We start from the raw sequence: 18,267 nt of genomic DNA on the forward strand, positions 1-18,267 counted from the left end.
TTATTTCTGATGATCAGGAAGAGGAGATAAGAAAATGTGACCCGAATCTGCCAGTCAGGTTGACACCTTGTTGGTGGTTCGACCTCAACCTAAAGGCCAGTGTGCACCTTGGTCACAGATCTGCATGTCCAGAATGTAGGGACTGATTTTTCAGAGGTAGGGCTGTTTGGATGATGTCTTGCTGAGAGAACTAGAATTCTTCTAAGATTTATATCCCTTCCAAAAGTCAGGAATGATGATGAGAGACCATGATATTTTAGACTATTTAATCACATTTAGCACACACAAAAATCTCAGATTAATGTCTTGGGATACTTGGAATGATAATAATGTATTTTCTTTGGGAGAGAGGAAAGGAATTTACAAAATACACAAGTACTCCGATTTGCACGTTTAGAATTACTCAACAGATGCAGCACACACAATAATAAAGGCTGGTGCATCGGATTTGTGAGTTGCATGAAGCATGCTGAGGGGACCTGACACACCCCAATGTTCTTCAGAGTTCTTACAATCAGACCAGGGGCTAAACCTTCAACTCGAGAATTAAAATTCAACAGAGACTGCCATTTCCCCAAACAACAGCACGGGAGTGAACAGGCAAGAATCCCAGTCAGGCTGACGACCAAGCTTACATCTTGAACACAGGCCCTTCCTGGATTTATTATTTTTTTTTTTGCAAGTTTTCCATGATATAAGGTTTCTTGTGACTGGGTTCTGAGAATCTTTGAGCCATCCTATCCACTATTCCTAAGAGAAATCAACCTAGTCAATGGTCCCCCATCTCAACGGATCTATGGAAGTGAGCAGATGTCCTCTAACATATCAGATTACAAAATTCAGTCGACAACATTTCTGTGTGTACATTGAACCAATACTTGCAGATATACATCCACATGCGTATTTTGCTGCTTCTCTGCCTCATACAATCAAGCGGTGGTTACAGGTAAGTCACGGTGCTCATGAACAATTTGTGTGAAAGGAAATCCCTAGAAATTTGTATTTTTAAAGACATATCCTCTATAAACACATGACTTTTGCCAAACGCCTCTTGAGAAAAAGATCCCCACCAAGCATGTAACACTGAAGTGTCATTTCATATTGTGAACATTTTCAGGCACAGAGTAATACAACTAGCATTAAACAACCCGAATGACAGAGCACAGAGCACATAGTTAATTGTCTAAAGTCAGCTCCCTCCAAAGAAGGGAACTGTTGTTCAGAAGTTTTTTTTTTTCAGATTTTTATGTTTTTCGGCTTTGGCTACTTTGTAATAAATATCACACTTTCTCACATAAACCTACCTGGGTAACTGATTTCTCTGAACATGCCTCCTTTTTTCCTTCTAGCAGCTGTTGAGTGACGTACAAGGCACACCTGTAAGTGTTCTGTACAACATTTTTATTGATGTACAAAATAGCCTGTTCACCATTCAAAAACGTAATCTGCATAGTAAGGTTCTCTTATCCTTATTTACAGAGAAGGTTTATAGTGCAAAAACAAGAAACTGTGTCCCAGCCCAGCCCTTCCAGCACGCACACTGATCAGTTCCGTCCCATGCTAGCTGGGGTTATTTGGCTATATTTTGGGCCTCCAGCCGTTAATGAATTGCATTATTTTCTTCACCTGCAGTTTGCTCAATTTGAAATCCTCTGAGAGGATTTCTTCTGTTAGCTGAACAAGCAAATTCCCATCAATCTTTTCAGTGACAAAGAATGATATGACGTCTTCAGACAAACCGATGAACCGTAACGACTTGGACACTTCTTCTATAGAGAGTCCCGAGAGATCGGCAGGTGGTTGCCACGGGGAACCATCACCACAGGACCTGGGCGCCAGCTGCAGGTGCAATGGGGATGAAAATGGGTAGGAGATGGAGAAGATGTCCTGCATGCCCTTTTTAACAAAATACTGGTCCTCCGAGAGATCTGGTGACCCCGACTTGGGGTCTTCCTCAGCACCATCGATTTTCAGAGGCAAGGGAGGTGTTTCCGAGGCGGCTTTCTCTTCCACTGGCTTTGGAGCCCTGGGCGGTAAGGCAGGGCATGAGACACTCTGTTTTGCTATGCCAGCTGGGACGGTGCTCTCGTCCGTGCTCTCCAGGGAGTAGCTGGCTGACTTGGGACAGCCGGAGACACCACTACTGAATTCTGCTGTGCCTGGGCCGGGGGTGCTGCTCAGGGGCTCGCAGCTGTCAAAATCTAGGGGTGCTGGGCAGTTTCTCTTTGGTGTGCCTGGCGTCTTCTGTCGTGGGTAACTGTAACTCCTGCTCGGATCCAGCAGGAAGTCGCTCCGGGTCTGGCTCTCGGATGCTGCCGAGTAGTGGTTGGGCCACGAGAGCCTGGAGGCCAAGGCCTCCGTGGAAGGACTCCCAAACGGGGATTTCACATCCACAGAATCTGTGTTCCCGCGGGTGCATGGATAGCAGGACACAGGAGCACTTTCTGAAGGACTTGTGTCGCTCTTAGTGACGCTGTATTAAAGGAAACAGAGAGGGCAGTCAGCAGAAAATAATCACCACTGAAAAAAAAACAGACTGAATCCTAAGCCTTTCATTACCAACAGATGTGACTTCCAAGTGTAAGAGTACAGTTGAAAAAAAGAAAGTTTAGGATTTCTCATCATTCAATAAAGCACCTACTAACCTTGCCAGGTTTCTAAGAATCTTAACAAAATACCTGGACAATGATGACTAAGTACCTAAGGATTTAAAGCAGCGCAGAAGAGAAGGAACCAAGACAGCTAAAAGCACCTCCTGCTAGTAGGTGCTTGCATCGTTATGGTGAGAGAAATTCGAAGGCCACGTGCAGCTTTGCACCAACAGGTGTCAAGATCAATCCGTGGTGTCTGCAGTGGGGTCAGGTTGGACTCAGAGAGGGTTGATGGGTGCCTCCTGCTGGTCATGCCATTACCTGTGACACTGCCTCTACCTGCAAGTCTGAAACAGGAAGAAACACTTCCCATAAATGCCTGGCTTCTCTACCAGTGAGTGACAGGAGCCTTGACACTGCAAAGTCCAGAGAACCAAAAATACCTACAGAAAAAAGAGCTGCTTTAGCCCGTACAATGCAAAAGCAACAGCATAAGCACTGTGTGTGCAAGGTGGGCGTCAGGCTGACAAGGGGAGCAGACAGTGGAAACAACCCCTGGAACCGAGGCTGTTGCTTCTGGAGGAGAATCATAGTATGTCATAGAATCATCATATATCAAAGCTAATGTCATACTATCATGGGCTGCCCATGAGAACAGGGCGGAGGGGGAATCTGTTTCTTTAGACAATAGTTGAAGGTTACATGGAGAAAGGTAGAGCTTAACTCAATCATATGAAAGATTTGCATTTTTCAAAAAGTGCTGGCACTTGCCGACAATGGAAGGTACTGTGCTGTCCTGTAGCAGTATGGAGGGCAGGGGAGGGGAAGCCAGGTGAGGCAGTGAAGGAGGCCTGGGTGCTGCCCCAGTGGGAAGAACTGGATACTGCCTAGCAAATGCTGGAGTATTCAAGGGCGATCGCCTGAGTCTCCACTTGGTTTTACTACTGTATTTCTCGGTTACCTGGGGCAGCCTTTCTTCCCAGGACACCAGCCCTTTCCTCTGAACTCAAAACCAACAGGAACCACAGCATACTCTTTTGATACAATCATGAAACAACTTCTCCCCATCTACCCAGCGAGGTACTGGTGACCTTGAAAAAGACTCTCGGGAACCAGGGGAGGAACTGAGGCGGCCAAGGGCCTGTCCATAAGACTTACATGTTGTGCAGCCCTGACGAGTAGTAGGACAAGGTGGGGCTGGGAGAGCGAGTCTGCGGCCGTGCTGGCTTGGCGGTGCGAGGAGGGATGGAGGGGCTTGTGGATGGAGGCTTGGCGCTTCGGGGTGGGACAGGTGGGGCGTTGAGGAGCCGGCATTCTTCTTTGACCTGGTACAGAAAAGAACACTACAGCTTAGCAGTGGGACTGACATGGCCACTGGGGCCCAGCTGGACCCTGTCAGGTGCACTGATCATGTGCCAACATCACGGCAAGGGTGAGGCTAGTGTGAGAGAAGATGGGAGGGGCCCACACAAAGGCTGCCAGAAATGAACTTGGATGCCTGTCAAAAGATTGATTTTGTTTTTTTAAAAAAATTTTAATGTTATTATTATCATTTTATGGAACAGTTTCATAGGCCCTGGAATTTCCCTTACCATCTTCTCAAGTCTCTTCCCCACCCACCCCACTGAGTTCCCCTATATCATTACTATAGCATAGTTCTTCATAAACAGTCATATGTCCATCATTGCAGACATGGACAATGGCAGAGAGCACAGCATCCTATTGTCAAGATACAGTTAAGAGTTTCACTGGGAGTCCATCTTTAGTCTGGAAGTAGAGATGCATTGTATCCTCGCTTTGGATAGGATAGTCTCCATTACACAGTTACTATACATCCCCTTAAATGAAAAGATACAATACAAAATCAACAACAAGAAGAAAAATAGAAATTTACAAAACCATGAAAAATAATCTGCTACTGGATATGACAGTCTCCATGACAAGTTACTACATTCCCTTAAATGAAAAGCCACAGAACAAAACCAACAACAGGAAGCAAAAAAGAAACAAAAAACGCCATGAAGTTAAATAACATGCTATAGAATGACTAATGTGTCACTGGAGAAATGAAAAAGAAAATCAAGAACCTTCTTGGAGAAAATAATGCTAATGTATGATCTATGAGTCATTGAAGAATTTAATGAGAAACTGTTTTGAAGAGATGAAACTAAAAAAAAAATCAAAATCCATGAGACATAGCTTCCCCTGATCTTTGTTGGTGGGGTATGTCTGCTGTAGGCAACAAATAGACGGGTTTTGTTTATTTAATCCAGTCTACTAATCTATGATGTTTGATTGATGAGTTTAAGCCATTTACATTCAGGGTTAATATGAATGGGTGGTAATTTAGTCCTGTCACTTTAGCAAAGGTTTGTTAATTGTTTTAGTCTTCTGTTGTTGTTTTACTGGGATGTTCTTCATATTTGCCTTTGGTTTTGGTGGGTGCTATCCTTTTCTCTGTCAAGAGAACACCTTTAAGTATCATTTATAGGGCAAGTTTGGAAGAGGCATATTTTTTTAACTTTTCTTTACTGTGGAGGGATTTTATTTCATTTTCAAAGACAAAGGAAAGCTTTGCTGGCTATGTTATCCTGGACCGACAATTTTTTTCTTTTAAAATCTGGAATATGTTGCTCCATTCTCTTTTAGCCTGTAGTTTCCTGTGAGATGTCAGCTGTGAATTTAATTGGCATTCCTTTATATGTCAATAGATTTCTTTACATGCACATTTAAGACTCTTTTCCTTATGTTCAATGGAAGAGAGCTTGATTATCATGTGTTGTGGTAAAGATCGCTTTTGCTCAAGCCTTTTGGGACTTCTGTGCCTCTCCTGGATGTTGTTTCCCAATTCTTTCTCTAGATTAGGGAAATTTTCCCTTATTTCATTCAATACACCTTTAGACCCAGTTTCTCTTTCTGTACCTTTTAACTCCTATATTTGGCCTTTTAATCATGTCTTTCAATTCTTGAATACCTTTTTTTTGGAGGGGGGCTTTACCCAGCTCTGCTTCCAGTTTTTTGTTTGTTTCCCCCTGGTGACAGGAAATATCTTCCAGTTCTGAGATTCTTTCTTCTGCTTGCTTCATTCTATTTTGGAGACTCTCCACTGTGCTTTTAATTCGCTCCACTGTATTCTTCATTTGATATATCAGCATTCATTTGATTCATTTCCTGTGTGACATATTCCTTAAATTCCTTGAACTCCTATGTTATGTGCTTCTTATTGTTGATAAGAAGCTTTATAACAAGTGTTTTGAATTCTGTATCCCCCATTTTCTCAATGTATTCTTCAGTTAACTCTAAGGTTGCCAAAAGTTTCTGCTCCTTTGCAGGAAAGTCTTCAGTAATATTTATTGTGTCTTTGTCTCTTCTTTTGCTCTTGGTCATTGTACTTCTGGTTAGCAGATTCTTCTCCTTGGGGCAGGTTTCTAAGCTGTGTCACCCATAGGTCTACAATTCAATTTTACTTCCTGTGGTTGTAACTGTTTGTTTGCAGTCACTTGTGCCATTCCCTCCAGTGAGTTCCAGGTCTAAGTTCTTATGTTAGATTTCCACCATGGTCTCTGTAGCCCCAGCTCTTGGGTCACCACTCTCCAATTCCTGTGATACCGTGCTAAGACTGCAACATTGTCTGTACAACTTTCTCCCACTTCTGGTTGGAGCAGGTCCCAGGATTAAGGAGACACCAGGTGTCCTATATAGCTAGTTGTTGGTGGTGCTGACCTTGCTGGAACCTGTTGGCTATTAGGTCTGAGGGCTACACCGACCTATTTTGACCCGTACAATGCCAAAATTGGTATTATTTTCCCCGTGGGACCAAGGCAATGCACTGAGCTCCGTGAGTTTGCATGTGCAGCTCACTCTTGTCCCTGCAGTCTTAAAGCTTTTGCCATAGTATACAAAATGGCACCTGATGTGCAATACTAGAGTTCCTGATCTCCTGGTCATCAGGTCTGGGAGCTGCCCGGACATATCTTGGGTGGAACCTGTAGGATGCTACGTTGTTGCAGTTCACCAAGTCAGAAATGAATTCACTCCCAGCTCAGTGCATGCATGTGCATTCCTCTCCCATATCTTTTGTCTCCCTGCACAAAATGGTGCCCCATTTGGCTCCAGGGGTTAAACTGTGAAATCCATCCTCTTCCCACACCACCTTTATGGGACCTGCTGGTCTTCTCTGTTCCTGCTCAAATCAAACAGACCAGCAGGATGGGCAACCAGTGTTCTCCAAGCCTAACTTTTCACGGATGGGGGTTGGTGTTGTGGCATCATGGGCAAAGCTACCACCTGGGATGCCAGCACTCTATGCAGGCACCAGGTCTTGTTCCCATACGGGCACCGGTTTGTATTTTGGCTGCTCCACTTCTGATCCAGCTTCTTGTTGATGGCCTAGGAGAAGCAAAAGATGAACCTCTTGGCTTTGACCTGGTCCAGACCTGGCCATTGCAGGTATCTGGGGAGTGAACCAGCAGCTGCAAGGTCTCTCTCTCTAACTGAGTTTCAAGTAAATCAACAAACCTTAAATAAGTTTTCCTCTGTAAAGCTGCATGGTAACTCTGATAGAGCCTGTTAATCTGCAGAGCCTAGGTCAGGGCACCCAGGAAACTGCATTTCTAACAAGCTCCTGGATGATCCTACTGTCCCAGGAGCTATTATGGGAAACCAAGTTGTAAATGGCGAAATTTTGCAACTCCCCAAATCTAAATCCTGTCATTTTCTGAGGAAGTAGTTTCTTGCCCTCTCTGCTTCTTCACATGGGCAAGGCTGGAAGTGGACTGTGACATTCCTGGCTTGGGGAGCCTGTCTACCATGACCCCGTTGCTTCCCAGTCACCTCTGGTGTTTAAAACACATTTTCCATTCAAATGCACACTCTTGGGCCTGGCACAGTGGCCTAGTGGCTAAAGTCCTCGTCTTGCACAAGCCAGGATTTCATATGGGCACTGATTCATATCCCAATGGCCCCACGTCCCATCCAGCTCCCTGCCTGTGTTGTGGCCTGGGAAAGCAGTCAAGGACAGCACAAAGCCTTGGGACTCTGCAGCGGTGTGGGAAACCTGGAAGACGCTCAGGATTCCTGGCTTCGGATCAGCTCAGCACTGACCGTTGTGGTTGCTTGGGGCGTGAATCAATGGACAGAATATCCTCCTCTCTGTCTCTCTTCATCTCTGTATATCTGAATGTCTAATAAAAATACAATAAATCTTTTAAAAACCAAACCAAACCAAACCAAAACAAAAAACAAACCCACAAAACATAGAAGTGCACACTTCATGCACTTTACTAAATCAGACAGCAGGGGGCAGCTTGTACCTAGTTCTGCTGGTCTACCCTCAACTACCAGGGCAAAAAAAACCCCAGAGCTGATTGAGACTGTCAAAAATGTGGAGCTTTAATGCCCTCCCCTGCTTTTAGGACAAGCTCCCACTGAGTTTTTCCCCGCTTTTGCCTTCCACTCCTTTCTTTCAAGCAGTTAGAGGGTAACAGAATGGAAGAGGCAGCTCCCATTTTCTTGGCAGACAAGCTTTTGCTCAAGACAACATGAAATGAGCTTACAGGATGACTTTGTACCTTTTGACAGCTTGACTGCGCCCCTAACCCGTACTCCATGCCTGATCACTTGGCATGGAAAACCAGCCAGTAGCAAAAGTCACACGACCTAGGGTGGCCTGGGAGCACTGAAGCTAGGCAAAATGAGGTGGTCTAAAAAGTTTCATGGCTGCCTTCCTTCCTGGAGCTGGGGCTGACCTGCAGGACCACGGCCCAGTCACAGTGGCCGCTGGGTTGCCAAGAGAGAATTTTTTAAAAAAAGATTTGTTTATGTTTATTTGAAAGCAGATCAGATTTATAGAGAGAAGGAGAGACAGGGAGAAAGCTCTTCTATCTGCTGGCTCACTCCCCATGTGGCCACAACAGCTGGAACTGAGCTGCTACAGAGCCAGGAATAGGAGGAGCTTCCTCTGGGTCTCCCACGTGGGTGCAGGTTCCCAAAGCTTTGGGCTGTCCTCAACTGTGATCCCAGGCTACAAACAGGGAGCTGGAGGGGAAGTAGACCAGCCAGGACATGTACCATGTGGGATCCTGGCCTGTGCAAGGTGAGGATTTAGCCACCATGCTGTTGTGTGCCCCCGCCTTGCCTGAAGTCTGGAGAAGCTATTTAGGCTAAAACTAAATATTCAGAGAAACAGATTTCTTCCCTAACACCTGTGGCCTTCTTCCTATTGAGATTTCACAAAGGAGGGAAGGGGTGTTGGGCAGGCTCTGGCAGCTGACCTCTGCAAATCTAGGGAAAAGTGGGGCTTGCAGAATAAGAAGGGGCTGTGGGACAGGATCTCACCCCACTGTGGGATCTTCATTGGATCCAAAATGGTCCAAAAAGGATGCTGGAGTTCTGGTTTGCGTCATCCTACTCCCTGGCTTTTGGGGGCAGAATAGGATTGTGCCCTGTGCTTCCTGTCCTGCTGGTGATCTACATAGTGGCTGAGTTTCTCTCCCCTCTTAGGAAAAGTCTGCACAGCATGGGCTAGATGGCTGTGATCTCATTATGGTGAACATGGTATTAATGATGCTTCAGCAACTGAAATCAGAGAAAATGGGAGGAGTCAGCCAGCTCACTTTTAGGTTTAAAAATAGATAATTTTTTGCTTCTTAATCATGGGTTATACTGGAAAGAGAGGGAAACCTGGCAAATGCTGAATTTAGAATTTTCTAAATTGTGGAATTAGTCTATCGATATGACACTTCATTAGACTACGTACCTGAGATGTCAATTTATGATATGAGAGAGCTGGTACTGTGCCACAGCACGTTAAGCTGCTGCTGGCACTGCTGGCATCCCATGGGAACACTAGCCCCACGCTATCCAGCCCCCTGCTAATGCACCTGGGGAAGCAGCAGACAATGGCTCCAGGGCTTGGGCCCTGCTACCCACGTGAGAGACTCAGACGAAGTTCCTGGCTCAGCCCCAGCCATTGCAGCTGTTTGGGGGATGAACCAGCGTGGGAAAGATCTCTTTCTCAAGTAAATAAAACTTTAAGAAAAATGAATGGTTATTGTTAATTATCTTTTAATTTCATTTTTATATAAGGTTTTTTTTTTCAGATTCATTTATTTTACTTGAAAGTCAGAGTTATATACATAGAGAGAGAGAAAGACAGATTTTCCAGCTGCTGGTTCACTCCCCAATTGGCCACAATGACCAGGACTGGGTTGATCTGAAGGCAGGATCTTCTGGATTGCTCACAAGAGTGCAGGGGTCCAAGGAATCGAGCCATCCTCTGCTGTTTTCTCAGATCATTAGCAGGGAGCTGGATCGAAAATGGAGCAGCCAGGATTCGAACCAGTGCCCATATGGGATTCTGGAGCAAGAGGATTACCTTGATACACTACTGTGCCGACCCTTTTTGTGAGATTTTGAAAGCACCCTTTTGGGGCCAGTGCAGTGGAGCTAATCCTCTATCTACAGTGCCAGCATTCAATGTGGGTGCTAGTTGCTCTGCTTCCAATTCAGCTCCCTGCTTATGGCCTGGGAAAGCAGCAGAGGATGGCTCAAGTCCTTGGACCCCTGTATTCTTGTGGAGATCCAGAAGATCTTGGCTTCAGATCAACCCAGCCCTGGCCACTGTGGTCATTTGGGGAGTGAACTAGCAGACAGAAGCTCTCTCTTTCTCTGTAACCCTTTTGAGTTAAATAAAGCTTTTTTTTTTTTTTTAACTTCCTTATACACACTTAGTTTCAGGTCTTGGAATTCAGAGCAGAAGCCATCAGCACACGATGTGATCTAAGGGAAGGGCTTTCTTCCTGTTCTATAACGTACCATGTCCTGGCAGCCAAGGTTCCTTAGCCCTGGGCTGTCCTGAGGACTTCCCACTAGGTCCCCATGGTGTACAGGGAAAGGAAGAGAGAGATGTGTTTGGAGGTTCCAGGCTTGGTGTGGAAAAGCTTCTGAGGTGACCACAGGAGCCCTGATGAGTGAGGAAGCTAATACGCGCATGCCTTTGTGGTTCTCACTCTGATAAGACAGGATGTCAGTGTAGACAAGCACCTGGGGCCAGAGAGCTTTTCCTCCAGGGTTATAGGAACACAGATTGTATAGCTGTGTAAAGTCATCTGGAAAGACCTTTGCTTTAAAAGGGATCCTGTCCATGAAAAGACTTTTCAGTTGTCATTCTCTCGAGGAACAAAGTGAGTGGCATGTGCCTGACCCAGCAGGTGGTGCAATGGCTCTTAGTGGGGGGGACACAGTGATGGCCCAGCTAGCAAACCTCTAACTGGTTTCATTACTTCCAGTTTGTTGGACTGGCTGCGCCTGTGTCCCATTTCCTCGAGTTTCATGGGAAGAATTCTATGGCTTGGCAGAACATACTCATTTTGGGATCTGAAAGTTATAAAGGGTGACTGCTTCCTGTCTGTCTTCCTGTCTCTTACACCCTCGGAACAGCAGTCATCCTACTTTGATTCAAATGGGACATTTACATCCAAGATGAAGGTGGCTGTGCTTTCAATGCATTTCATCTGACAATAAAAGGCGATTCATAAGAATGGACAGCCTATCACAATTTCTAGCTTCCCTTCATATCTGATTTCACATGGATGTGCTGCATTTTCAGTACATTCCTTCTAAGAGCTCAGCATGTGGCTTTCAACATGTTCCTGACCATCTCCAGCAGGCCCCCTTGGCTTACTGGATAAAGACCGGCCTGTGGCCTGGCTGCCACACCCTTCCCTCGTTACTTCCTCTGTATTCCTCTCCGTGAATATGCAGGTCCATCTAGAGTAGTACATTCAGTGCCACCTGCACCTGCCCTGTGCTTTCTTACCTGAGGTTTCCGCTGACCATCCCCATTGAAACATCGCTGGCTCACAGCTCAGCCCTGAAGGCCAGGTGCTGTCTGGGACCATTCCATGTAGGGACCAAGCCAGATCCCTATTTCTGCATATGCTAGCCACTGTGATACTTACTTACTCTACATGTATATGTAATTAGCCCGGGAGTGAAAATGGTTATTACTGCCATGAAAAAGGCAGAGTTTTTTGATCTGTCGCCTCTGGCATAGATATGTCACATGAGATGTCAGGCAGAGGTTAAAAGATATTACTACAAATAACGGAAAGGTACTGTTGTTTTTACACACAGAACATAGAATGCCTTTTGTGATTTTGTGCAGAAATTACTGAAAATTCATCTTGCTTGGTGCTATTCCTTTGTTAATAGAAAAGAAAAAAGGTGCCTGCAGATCTGGCAGCAACTCCGCCTTCATCTCCACTACACTTTGACATACCACGCAGTAAAAATGACAATGATTGTACTTCCAAACCAAGAGAGGTGTGGCTTTGTCAGCCATCTCCAGAGTGCTCTCACTTCAAACAGTAAGATAGAAAAAAAGACCACGTGGAGTTGTGTGGACTGAAGTCCTCCTACTTATTTCCAGTGTGACTGGACTTGAACTGGCAACAGCAGGAGGAAGAGCTGCCTCTGCTGAGGTGGGCGTTGCCACTCACCCCAGACGGGCTGACCTTTGCCTGTCTGGGCGATTTCTGGTTACTAGAAGCTTGTGTGTTCACAGAGTGGCTCCAGGCACTGTGGCCACAGGCACAGCCCGTGAGTACAAATGAGGTTTGAGGAACAGCCTGAAGGGCCGCCTCCACTTGTTGTCAGAGCCTGGCTTCACCCACAGTTCCCTGGCGTGCAGCTTCACCATGCATCTGCTCGACTTCTAGCGCAGTCCTCTCCTGCCTGCTCCTTCTCAGAAAGCCGTTGCCTCTTCTAAAATGCTCAAGGATTCAATTCTGATGGAATCAGAGACACACTACCTCCATGTCAATACAACTCCCCTTGCGGCTCATGTAGCTGGCTGCTCTCCCAGGGGAAGTAGAAAGCTGATTTATCAAAAGGTGGTAACAAAGTTCTCTTGTGATCAGATTCACAGGGCATAATGCAACGGAGGTATATTAAAGAGACAGCCATTTAATACACTGAAACCACCTGAAAGTGGAAACTGAAGTATGTGGTAAAAAGCATCTGTCCCTGGAACCAACAGCTTGGGTCATGGGTAGGTCCATTTCCTCTGTTACCAATTAAAGAATATGGCCATTGCATTCTCATTTGTCTCAATATGGTATTAATTCCATGTCACTATTTATTTGCTCATCAAATCCATGTGATTTCTTACAATGGGATCACTGAGCTTGGGTTAAGTATACAAAAATAAGACACTCATAAAATTGCTTATATGTGTGTGAGAAAGGGAGAAAAAAAAACACAAGTGGGATACACACTAGTGACAACAGAGGTACGTACAAGAGTACACGGGGGCACCACGAATTTACTGAAGGGAGTAGGAGGACACTCAACTCCTGGGGAATTTTATGGAGGGAGTTCTAGGAAAGACAGACTGAGATTGTCCAATGGGACACCAGATGCTGCTGCTGTGGTTTACGAGTGTGGGTGGGACAACATACCCTGGTGCCACTAATCAGAAGGAAAGTCAAACAGTTCAATATTCTGTCTACAGAGAAAATCCAAAGCTACCATGACACTAAGACTGTGGTGGAAGGACGTGGAAGGTTGACACCCTAAAGACAGACAGGAGAAGAGACACAGAAACAGAAAACCTTGAGACTTCTGGATGCTCAAGGAGTGTAGCCATGACCAGATGACAGTAAGAAGTTGAGAGATGGGGTGACTATGGAGGATGATGGTGTGAATGAACAGACTCTAGCAAGCCAAGCAAAGGGCTGGAGGAGATGCACCTGATGTGACAGCAAACAGGTCCCTGGTGAGCTTAGCAGATGAGGCTGGAGTCAAGCATGGGGGGTCAGACAGCCGGTTCTGCTAAGTTGCAGCTTGCGGGGAGGTAAGAGTAGTCAGTGAGGACAAGATCACACTCTTTCCTAGACACTGGCTAGTCGTGACAAAAGGATATCAGATTGAGAAAGGCATGCTTATTTTATGTTTTTTAATTTTTTAAAGCATGGAGAGACACAGAAATTGTGCCACAGATGTGCATGCATGCCAGCATGTAACTTGGAGGTCAAATGAAAATGGACATGGGATCCTGTGCTCTTCCCTTTCACCTAAGAAGATGGAGAAAAGACATATGCTTTTTGTTACTGTTCGTTGTTGTCAAGCCATCACTGGCCACAGAGAGCCAGCGAAGTGTCCAAGCGGGGCTTGTCCTCCAACAGCTAAGGCAAAGATGAAATGCACCTAAAAGATCAAATGTTTCTGGACAGCTTCACGCATCTAGGTAAAACAGCCAAAAGTCAAACCCAACTCGATTTTTGGTTAAAAAACAAATGGGCTATTTTTGGGGCTTTAGAACACAATGCAGAAAAGTTTAACTCGTTTTCCTGATTACTGAAATAGACACTCACCTTTCCTTCCCCCTCTGTGTTCCCTACTGTTCAGTGAGAAAAGAATCAGACACAGGATGAAGGACCAATCATTTGTGTAAAACAGACAACAAGATCTTGCTAAAGAGCTACATGCTAAAAAGAATGCCTAAAATGTGTTCATCATACCAAGTTTGTAAGTGCATGACTGGAAAAGTTAGATGTGGATGTTTGTAAAACAAAATGTCAAAAACTGCACACCATTAGAAGTCCATATTTATTACTTATGAACTCACTGCTTTTACTTCTTATGGCTTTTCTAAATTATTCATGGGGATTTAAAAGAATATAAGAAATAAAAGAGGCACCGAGTATCTACAAAATAGCACTGTGTAGGAATGAAAGCTTTTTAGTGTGACAGTGTTTCTTGAAAAGATTTTGTTTATCAGAACTCAGAAACTCCCTACGCATGTCCTGTGGCAGAATCATTGCTCCTCACAACAAAGTGGACCAATGAGTTCAGAGAGGTAAACAAACACTTGACTATGACACATTCTTTCCTGAAGAGTCTTCAGCTTTCCTTTTGGGGGAAAAGGGAAAATTTCTTCTTTTTTATATGATTTATTTATTTATATTGGAAAGGTAGATGTACAGAGAGAAAGAGACAGAGAGACTGATCTGCCATCCACTGGTTCATTCCCCAAGTGGCAGCAATTCCCAAAGCTGAGCGAATCTGAAGCCAGGAGCCAAGATCCTCCTCCAGGTTTCCCATGCTGATGCAGGGTCCCAAAGCTTTGGGCCGTCCTCTGCTGCTTTCCCAGGCTACAAGCTTTGGGGTTGGATGGGAAGTTAAGCAGCTGGGACTTGAAGCAGCACCCATATGGGATCCCAGTGGAGGGAGAATATTAGTTATTGAGCCATTGCATTGGTTCCAAAAGGGCAGTTTTATAGCAGTGGTTGCTGAGCTCCTAAGTGGAAGGCACAAATTCAGAAATATACTAGCTGAGGGGGCTACATGCTTCCTTAGTTGATGGGCTAACATCTACTGGCATAGGCCCAGGGTGGGGGCAGGGCAGCTGTGGAGCTGCTGTTCAAAAATCACATGGCTTGAGATTGTAAACAACCACTAAGGAAAATTCTGGAATATTTCAGGGTAGGAGAGGTACTTTTTGTTTCTGTATTGACAATGCTTTAGGAAATACATCACTGGAGGTGAGTGTGATATAGCAAGCAGACCCACCTTTATGATGAGTTCCCCTCTCTAAAAAGCTGAATTCAGGATAATGCTGGCAATGCAAAGAAAGGAGGCTAACAACAACCATGCTTCCCTGAAGTTTTCGCCATCACTGCATACTCTCTGCCCCATATTTCACATTTCTTCCCACACTCCCTTCTCCCAGATAACAAAATCATTACAGCCTTAAGAAATCTTATTTATAAAGAGGCTTTTATACAAAGAGTTCATAACCCTGTTATATAGCCACCAGTGGATATTTTCACTCAAAGAGAAATTAAAGTGACAAAGTGCAGTAAAAGAACTTCTATTTGATTCACTGGGCTCATTTTCAGATACACAAATTTCTTTCTCCCAGTTTTGTACACTGAGAAGGACCTGAAGTAGACCCTTCTCAGCCAAGGCCTGCACTCCCCAAGCCTCAGGCAAGGGAAGGCGGGGAGAGAACAGCAATTCCTCAATTGGAGGCAACAGGGCAAGTGGATCTGAAAAGAAGCACTTGTTTAAACTCTAGGGTGCTTCTGTAGGAGCAGAAGAAAGTCTGTGCACTGGGGAACAAGAAAAAAAAAAGCTCTTCCCGAGCAAAGAGTAAAATGCATGGCAGATGCATGTAGATAACACAGAACCTTCTTAGCCATGGAACAAACAAACAAACAAACAAACAAACCCAAAAACATATTTGAAAGACTGATAGAGAGGGAGAGGGGATGACACGCCATTTGTTGTTTCAATTCCTCAAATGGCCACAAAAGTCAGGGCTGGGCCATTCAGATGCCAGAAGCCTGGAACTCCATCCAGGGTCTCTCATATGGGTGGCATGGGCACAAACACGTAAGCCAACTTCTGATCCTTTGTCAGGTGTATTAGTAGGGAGCTGGATCAGAAACACAACAGCTGGGATTCAATCTGGCACTTCAAACTGGGATGCTGAGGTGGCAGGTGCCAGCTCAACTTGCTCTGCGATAGTACCAGTCCAATTAATGCTATTTCATATAAATGGCACCTAAGAGAGTGCATATTTGAAACAACCCTTGTCTAGGAGAACACTATAGTCATCTCAAAAGCGTGCTAGTCACACAGGGTTTAGATGGACACAGAAGAAAACAGAACCTTCTTGGACTGGCAGCTTCCGTTTAGAAAGAAAACTCCATGCAACAGAAAGCAGTTAGTTTCAAAGTCACTAAGACACAATAATATTTTTGCCCTTATCCCATTTAAAAAATGAGAAATGAGGTATGCTTACTTACAGAGTGTGTCTTAGGAGTTTTAATTAAAACGAATGAAGTGACCCCAGGAGAATGAATGAAATGCCCCAGGTGACTGACTCATTAGTGGAAGTCTGAGTGAATCTTTGGGTAGAGCTGTTGTTTTGCAAAGTAGATAACCATTTCTACATTCATCTTTGTAGTACCTATACTTGAATATTAATACATTGGTCTGATTTAAGAAAACCTGTTCTTTAGAACCTATTCCAATATAAACATTTGATAGAGGGAAAAAGCCCAAAGATGAAACAAAGATTCAGAGTAGAATCTGTTTTCACAGCTACTCTCCCCAGTTTACAAACATTTTAACAGAACTTTCCAATGTGGGCGGCCACGTGAGGCCAGAACTCCACAGGATGTATACACACTGCTATGGGTTTGGGGGTGTGGTATTGTATCCAAGGTTAACATCTTAGCTTTGACATTTGTTTTAATGAAAGATTTATTTAATTTATTTGAAAGACAGAATTAGAGAAAGAGAGGGAGATGCACAGAAAGGAAGAGATCTTGTACTTGCCATTTCACTCTCCAATGGCTGCGATGGCCAGGGCTGAGGCAGGAGAAAGCCAGGAACTTGGAATTCTAGCTGGGTCTCCCACATGGGTACAGGGGCCCAAGCACGTGGGCCATCTTCTACTGCTTTTCCAGCCACATTAGCAGAGAGTGGATTAGAAGGGACGCACCTGGGACTCTCTGAGCCCAAGTCCATATGGGTTGCTGGCAACACTTTGACTGGCTGTACCATGATGCTGCCCCCAAGCTTTGATACTTCTATCCAGGTATTAGTTTGCTGATGTTTGTGCCAGTCAGGGAGTCACACAAGGCTTTCCCCAGGCATTTTATAATTTCTCAAAATCCTTCTCTACTCATTTAAGGGCTCCATGTTCCTAAGATCCACAGTTATTCAGAATTTCTGCACTCTTTTTTTTGTTTTGTTTTTGCTTATGATGATGGAAAATTTCATGATGTCTTCACAGTGAAGACTACAACTTAACATCTATCTTACCAAGTAGACATTCTAAGAGCTGCATTAGCAAAATGTTAATTTTTGAAATGAATATTATGTTTGGGTAATATTGTTAGAAGTTTAGCAGAATGACACTTCTCACAAGGCACTTCTGGGATGTGAAGATCAGTGGCCCTGTCTCGGGCTAGAGCTGACTTTTCTGGCACAGCTGCCTTGGGTGACATGCCCATCTCCATCTGGCAGGTATCTGGGAAGGGTATTACATACCCACAGAGTGTGACTTTCTGTCACTGCGCCTTTCTTAAAGAAGGACAGAGGGAAAAAAAATCCTCTTTAAAATAACTTGTTCTCTTGCTCTAAATGGGGACCCATCTTACATTAAATTATCACTCCTATTTACTCTGAATGCTTACTAAGTGACAGGGAAAAGTGCCAAGTACTTTGCATAATAAAATGATGCAGTGAGGAAGTTATTAACTCCACAGGAACTCACTTGGGGAGGCTAAATATTTTGCTCAAGGTCTGAGGCTCCCGAGCAGCAGAGTGAGGGATCACAGCCATGTGGGGCTCTTAGACATGGCAACCTGTGTGGTTAATGAGCTATCACACAGTGTGACACATCTCTCTCCCCCATTCCACTGAGAAGGGAAAGGTATCTGCCTGTATTTTATCACTAACTCACAGCCTGTCTCAAGCAGATTCAGACCCTCCAACCTACATGTAGGAGCTGAATCAACGTTTTCAAGCACCGACTAGGGTAGGCGTTGTTACATTGGCATTAAACCCCAGAGCACAGCCTGCTTCATAACAAAACCTTTATGACAGACCTCTTGTTTCCTGATGATGAATCTATGCTACCAACTCTACTTTGTAGTTC

General features: G+C 44.6%; 1 protein-coding gene across 2 annotated transcripts in view; it reads right to left on the minus strand.

Annotated features, from left to right (window-relative positions):
- Positions 1–1,238: 1,238 nt before the first annotated feature.
- The window catches only part of GAREM1 (GRB2 associated regulator of MAPK1 subtype 1), a 195,067-nt gene continuing 178,038 nt past the window's right edge, over positions 1,239–18,267 (minus strand). The window contains exons 5-7 of one of the 2 annotated variants that reach the window (XM_040984704.1): positions 3,750–3,916; positions 2,638–2,640; positions 1,239–2,473 (exon numbers count right to left, since the gene is read on the minus strand). In XM_040984704.1, coding sequence (XP_040840638.1) covers positions 1,579–2,473; positions 2,638–2,640; positions 3,750–3,916 — 1,065 coding nt within the window. In that variant the 3' untranslated portion in view covers positions 1,239–1,578. The remainder of the gene's footprint in view (positions 2,474–2,637; positions 2,641–3,749; positions 3,917–18,267) is intronic. The other variant, XM_040984703.1, reaches the window with a different exon arrangement.

The sequence above is a fragment of the Ochotona curzoniae genome, unplaced genomic scaffold (genome assembly GCF_017591425.1).
Source record: "Ochotona curzoniae isolate NIBS_2020 unplaced genomic scaffold, NIBS_Ocur_1.0 contig_43, whole genome shotgun sequence".
NCBI classification, from domain to species: domain Eukaryota; kingdom Metazoa; phylum Chordata; class Mammalia; order Lagomorpha; family Ochotonidae; genus Ochotona; species Ochotona curzoniae.